Consider the following 7,023-nt stretch of genomic DNA (forward strand, 5'->3'; position numbering starts at 1 on the left):
CCAGTTGTAAAACCATGAGAATCCTGGGTTAATCCCTGCCTCAATTTCAAATATAGTGAACAGGTTGTTAGTATTAGCACAAATGAAGCCAGAAAGTGATAACCTTTCATCAAGGCTGCAATCCTACTTTTAATTTTTTTTCATCTAGAAAAAATTGTCGGAACAGTTAATTTCTGGAGAAAGTTTACTGTCAAGAAAACAAATGATTTCTCATAACCTAGTGCAGTATTGAGAAAGACATAGTCAAACACAATTTTACAAAAACTTTAGTCTCTGTCACCTGTAAAATGTTCCATTGCAAGCTAAAATTCTAATGAAAGAACTGAAGTTGTGTGTATACACTTGAACACCATCTTGTATGCAGGGACAGATAACTTAGGTTGTCAGGGAAAACACAAGTAAGTAACATAAGTTTCAGTTGCACATAAGTCAGAGCATGATTTTATGAAACTTCCTAATTATTCTCATTTAATAAACATATGTTTTGTATAATGTATGTATGTCTCATGAACACATCAAAAGATGTTGCTATCATTGTGTTGTAAAACAGCCAAGAAAATATGCTGATTTCTTGTAAGGTATTTTAAAGCCTTTTGTTGATTTGATGTTACAGAAATAGTTTTTCTCATTTTTTGTTTTCTTTTTACTTATCGTCAAAACTACTTCATATTTGTAATGATTTTATAGTGTAGGAATGCCACATCATGTAATTTAAGTTTAAAAGGGCTGTCAATCCTCAAGGATTTTTTTCTTTTGACACTTGATAGTAAATAGTTTCTGATAAATGAGATTTAAAATGTTTTAATTTTCTCTTCAAAGGATAAACTTCCTAATTCCCTGTAAAATAACTGATGATAAGACCTTTTCTTTGAGTAAAAAGAAAAAAAATGTTAGAGAAATGCATTTGCGAGTTTAATGCTCACTGTTGAGTTTTCAGGGCTGATGAATGTGTGTGGTGCTGTTGCGCTATCTTCTGGTCACTCAGCAAAAATGTGTCTTAACAGATTTGTTCCAGATGCTGGTTAGTCCTGAGGGTGTATATGCTGTTTTAACTCCCTGATGCTGTGCTACACTGGATGGTAATTTGACACTGCCAATTAAGAAATCAGTTCATGTTAAACTTTCTTTTCCTGATATTATAGAAAATGATGATATGGTCAAAATTCCAAGATTTACTTAAACTTCATAAATTACTTAAAATTAAACTATTTAAATTAAAGTTGTAAAGACATGATTTATGGGGAAAATCTTTTTCTGAGGATCTACTTGAACAATGATAATTATGTTTTTCTGTAGGAATGGTACATAATGTATTTTTAGGAAACTAGGAAGTGTTTTCCTTCTTAATTAAAAATGTATAGTTCTGGGGGGCGCCTGGGTGGCTCAGTCGGTTGTGTGTTCGACTTTGGCTCAGGTCATGATCTTGCGGTTTGTGAGTTCGAGTCCCGTGTTGGGCTCTGTGCTGATGGCTCAGAGCCTGGAGCCTGCTTCGGATTCTGTGTCTCCCTCTCTCTCTGCCCCTCCCCCACTCATTCTCTCTCTCTCTCTCTCTCTCTCTCTCTCTCTCTCTCTCTCTCTCTCTCTCTGTCAAAAATAAATAAACATTAAAAAAATTTAAAAAAATAAAATTAAAATGTATATTTCTGAAACCTTGAAGAGTAACTTTTAACATTTTAAAATTAAAACGTTCTAGGGGCTCCTGGGTGGCTCAGTCGGTTGGGCATCTGACTTTGGCTCAGGTCATGATCTCAAAGTTCGTGGGTTTGAGCCCTGCGTCGGGCTCTGGGCTGACAGCTCAGAGCCTGGAGTCTGCTTCGGATTCTGTGTCTCTCACTCTGTCTGCCCCTCCCTAGCTTGCACTCTCTTTCTCAAAGGTGAATAAATATTTTTAAAAAAACTTTTTTAAGTAAAACATTCTTTGTACCTTTTTATATAAAATTTTATTTATAATTTTAATGTAAGTACTTATTGTGATGCTAAATAAGTTTGGTCTTCTTTATATTTCCTATTAAAGTATGTCAGAAAATTGATATTATGATACTAATTTCCTGAATTCTACAGTTAATAGCAGTGGCAACTGTGTAACTGCAAAGGAAAATGTCATATCATTAAAGCTTCTACACACAACTTCTTTAATACAGAAAACAATCAATTATAAAAATACTGTTTCTCCACTGTATTTTTTTACTCTGTATCACATATCATTTATTTTGTTTTCCAAAGTAGAAATGCAGGTAAATAAAGTATTTATGTTTAGCACTTTAGTAGAACATAGTATGTCTTCAATAAAATTCTGTTCCACTAAAAAATCTGTTCAAATGATTTAATTTCTATTTTTACAAACCCTACCTTAGTAGAATTTGTGAGAATACAAGGAAATAGCTCATAGTGTATCATTTTAAATGGCTCATGTTAGGAGGAGCTTGTGAAGGCAGGTTCTCCATAGCATGTTTTTACTGTATTTTTTAATTTATTTCTTTATTTTTTTGCCTCCACTACCAGAATGTAAACATTTTGAGAGCAGAGCCTTGTCTATTATTCATCACCTTATCCTCAGGGTCTACAGTTACTGGCACATAGGAGGTACTCAATAAATACTTGTCAGTGTTACTGAATAACTAATATTATCAGTGGCATAGATATGTTTTATCTTTTGCATCTGAAAACAAATCTATAAGCTTTTATTATTCTACTAAGTTATAAAAGAAGGAATAGAGTTCTTACTGAATAATTTAGTACCAGTCACTCAGTATATATTGAGGGAGTTATTTGCAGAAGGTCCAGTGATTATGGACACAGATATAATATTTAATCCTTATACCTGAGAATATAGTATTTTGATTTGGAAACAGGAGTAACTTGACTGTTAATGAACATCAGAAGGTAGAATGTCAAGTCAGTTGAATTATGTTACTTTTCACTTGTGTCAGAAGGCAGAGAAGATAGGTAACACTTTGAGTTGGAATAAGAGGTGACTTCATGGAGCAGCTGTAATTCAAGTCCTATTTTTTTTTTTTAATTTTTAATGTTTATTTTTGAGAGAGACAGAGCACGAATGGGGGAGGTGAATAGTTCTTGATATCCATTTTAGGAAAAAATGTTTCCTGGTTCTTAGAATAATTTGGGTTGGATTTATTTTTTTAATTTTTTTTTTCATGTTTGTTTATTTTTGAAAGACAGAGACAGAGCATGAGCAGGGGAGGGGCAGAGAGAGAGGGAGACACAGAATCTGAAACAGGCTCCAGGTTCTAAACTGTCAGCACAGAGCCTGATGTGGGGCTAGAATTCACAGGGTGCCTGCTCATGACCTGAGCCAAATCTGGACATTTAATTGACTGAGCCACCCAGGCACCCCTGGGTTGGATGTCTAAGGGTTTTCTAGAAGACTTCTGAGAAGAGAATCAAGAAAGCACTATTTTGGTGATATTAATCCAGACAGTAAAGAGAGTTTCTGGACAGTAGTAAAATGTTAGGCTTCTGGAATATTAACAGTGTGAGGTGGGAAGGATCCAAATTAGGCGGCTGGCATCAGGAATAGAAATAGGGGATCAAATCCCACATACCAAAGAAATCATAGGATTTGGAGATTTAAATTTTACAGGAAAGTTAAAGATTTATGCTGTAAGTCTGCTCCATTAAAAGAATCAGAACTCCGTGACTTCCAAGCGCCAAGTTGTTTTTCAAAAAAGGATGTCTCATCCTGATTTTTATTTGTAGACTTTGTCCCACCCTTGCCCCTGCCAGTATTGCTGAATATTCATTCTAAAATGAAACATAAGTTTCTTTCATGGTTTGTTACCTCTCTGTATTAAGCCAAAGAAATGGATTGAATCCTACAAATCTGTCATGGTGGGAATGACTTTTTAAAGCTATTAAGAGAAAACATTTTTTATTTTGCTTAGTGAATGTTTTATTTAAAAGAACGGAACAATTGATCAAGAAATAACTCTGAGAAGCAGTTCATTACATCAACAAAATAAGAATATATGGAATGTATGGAAATGTCACCTCTCTTTTAGGTACCCCAGGCCTTCACAGTCCCATGTTGGATCTGGACAGTGATACACGTCCCTTGGTGTTGGGTCATCTTAGTCAGACAGCGTCATTGAAGAGGGGCAGCAGCTTTCAGTCTGGTCGAGATGACAGTAAGTATCTCTCTCTACTCCTACTTTGTCTTTTAAATTTGCACTTGTATAATTTCAAACATTTTTGTCTTGAATGTCCAAGGAAAATTAGAAATTTTCCTTGTGTTGCTGCTGCTAAGTATTACCAACCTTCACAGGTGAATGTATATTCAACATACATAGTTAAAGTCTACTTTAATTTTTCCTGTGGTTGACTTTTAAAAAATATGCTACAGAAAATATTTTGTGAGAAATTCTTTAAGATGACATTTGTAATAAAAGTAATCTCTATAGTCAGTACAGAGAAACACCTTTTGTATGCATTTTAAAACTTGGTTTAGAAAGAAGGGTTAATAATATATTAATTACTAACCATTTTTTCCTGAGAATAAAGTATCTTGAATTTTAACTATATTACATTTCCTTTGTAAAGTTGATATTTACCTATTGTTTATTTACCTGTGTGAGATACAAAATATATTGGTTATAATGCATTTGGGTACCAGTTAAATGCTGTTAGTCACTAGTTATTTATAACCTCAATAACAAATCTAAGAAATCCAACTAGGGTGGGGCACCTGGCTGGTTCAGTTAGTAGAGCATGTGACTCTTGATCTCGGGGTTGTGAGTTTAAGGCACATGTTGGGTGTAGAGATTACTTAAGAATATTTTTTTTTTAAAAAAAAAGAAATCCAAATAGGCTAATAGAAATATCTTACTTTATATTAAAAGTAAATACCTCAAAGTTTATTTTAAAGTATTTTATGTTATTCTTATAAGTATTGGAGTTTACTTTTTTGTGTGTGATTTTTTAAATTTTTTTAATGTTTACTTATTTTTGAGACAACAAGAGGGAGAGAGACAGAACGTGAGTGGGGTAGGGCAGAGAGAGAGGGAGACACAGACTCTGAAGCAGGCTCCAGGCTCTGAGCTGTCTGCATAGAGCCTGACGTGGGTCTCAAACCCACGAACCGTGAGATTATGAACTGAGCCGAAGTCGGACACTTAACTGACTGAGCCACCAAGGCACCCCTCTGTTTTGTTTTTAAAGAAATTTTTCTTTACGTTGGTGAGAAAACAGTTGTTCCTTATTTTTCTTTGGAGTGGAGGCATTCTCCATGACAGACTGATCTTTGAGACCCAGTGGTCTATATATGTAGAATGTCTATATACTGTGTATATGTAGAATACATGGAAGTGCAGTAAGCCAGGCCACTCAGAGAGCTTGTTCAGCATCAGAGCCAACAAGGACTTGGTTCAGCATAGGATGTTTTCACTTTAATTTCCCAGCAAATAGTCTTGCAAAGAATATATGAGATAAGGATACTAGTTGAATTTCTCACAATAGTGTTATATAAGTAATGATCAATATAGCTGCATGGAGGAGCTCAAACCTTTGAAACACTAATTTGGGGGAAGATATCATAACAGTCTACTTGCCACCACATGAGGCACGTGTTTCAGTGCTTCAGTGCTTCAGTTTTTAGATTTTCTTCTCCTATTTGTTATCATTGGCCCATCATGCACTGGGCTGTGGTCTATGCTATGTAGCATGCTGCCTGCCATTTGGAAAATAGTGCTTATCTGTATTTGGTTTGTCTCTTTCAGCTCTGTCTCAAGATGAAAAATACCTCTAATTTCATTAGACTCATATCACATTATCATTAGGACTCCTTTCATTGGTTGTCTGTTCAACTGTAGACTCCATGAAGGCAAAGACCTGTTCTGTTCATTCAGTATTAGTGGTCAGCATCACAGACAGACGTTATGGTATAGCCACAGGATTAAGACACAGGACACTTAACAAATATTGGCCAAATAGACAAGTACAGTTTGTAATGTACCCCTAAATAAAGAACTATGCCTTTCACATATGTGACAACAATTTAAAGCTTTTCCCCCCAACTCATAGACAAAGGGCTAATATACCTAAGAGGTAAAGAGGCTCTGTAGGCCACAAATAGGAAGTCTGAATGGCTCTTAAGTATATGAAGGCAGGTATTCAGCCTCACTTACAATAAAAATTTAAAAGGCTATGTAAGAACGATGGGATATGAGTTTGGCAAAATCCCTAAATTTTTATTGTTTCAGGTTTTATGTATTTGGTTTGTTCATTGGTAAGATTATAAAGAAGCTTATATGTGTTTATGTGTGTTGCTGGTGGGTGTGTAAAGAATCCCTGTAGAGGACAGTTTAATAATACTTATCAAAATCACAACTTCATGTACTCTTGGACCTAGAAGTTCTTGTTCTAAGAATTTATTCTACACTGATACTTGCATATGTGCTAAATGTTGTAGGTAAAAAGTTATTGATTAAAACACTTATTTTGGTTTTTTTTTTTTGAAGTACTAATTTTAATGACAAAACATTGGAAACAGTCTTATCCATTAAAAGGGAATTTTTAAAAATTATCATACATACAAAATATGAAATACATTTGACCCTTGAACAACACTGGTTTGAACTGTGTAGGTCTACTTATACACAAATTTTTTTCAGTAAATATATTGGAAAGTTTTTTGGAGACTTGTGACAATTTGAAAAAACTCTTAAGATGAACCAGGTATCATTGAAATACAGAAAAAATTAAAAAGGTATTATTGTAAGGGTACAGTATAATACATATAACACATAAAATATGTATTAATTGACTGCTTTATGTAATTGGTAACTTTCCTGGTCAACAGTAGGCTATTAGTAGTTCAGTTTTTGGGGAGTCAGAAGTTATTCATAGACTTTTGACTGTGCAGGGGATCGGTGTCTCTAGCCTCTGTATTGTTCAAGGGTCAGCTGTACACAAATGTAATTGTGGGGGGAAAAAAAGAAACATTTTATGTACGAATAGGGAAGAACTTCAGGATCCACTGTTAAATGAAAAAAAGGCCAAGTGTCAAAA

At 34.6% G+C, this 7,023-nt stretch overlaps 1 protein-coding gene across 3 annotated transcripts in view; it reads left to right on the forward strand.

Moving 5' to 3' along the window:
- EXOC2 (exocyst complex component 2) overlaps window positions 1–7,023 on the forward strand; it is a 280,017-nt gene that overhangs the window by 122,664 nt on the left and 150,330 nt on the right. For all 3 annotated transcript variants that reach the window (XM_019419921.2, XM_019419920.2, XM_053904947.1), the window contains one exon: window positions 4,020–4,145. In XM_019419921.2, the coding sequence (XP_019275466.1) occupies window positions 4,020–4,145 (126 nt within the window). The remainder of the gene's footprint in view (window positions 1–4,019; window positions 4,146–7,023) is intronic.

This window comes from Panthera pardus, unplaced genomic scaffold (assembly GCF_024362965.1).
Source record: "Panthera pardus isolate Hobbes unplaced genomic scaffold, ASM2436296v1 HiC_scaffold_17, whole genome shotgun sequence".
In the NCBI taxonomy this organism is placed as follows: Eukaryota; Metazoa; Chordata; class Mammalia; order Carnivora; family Felidae; genus Panthera; species Panthera pardus.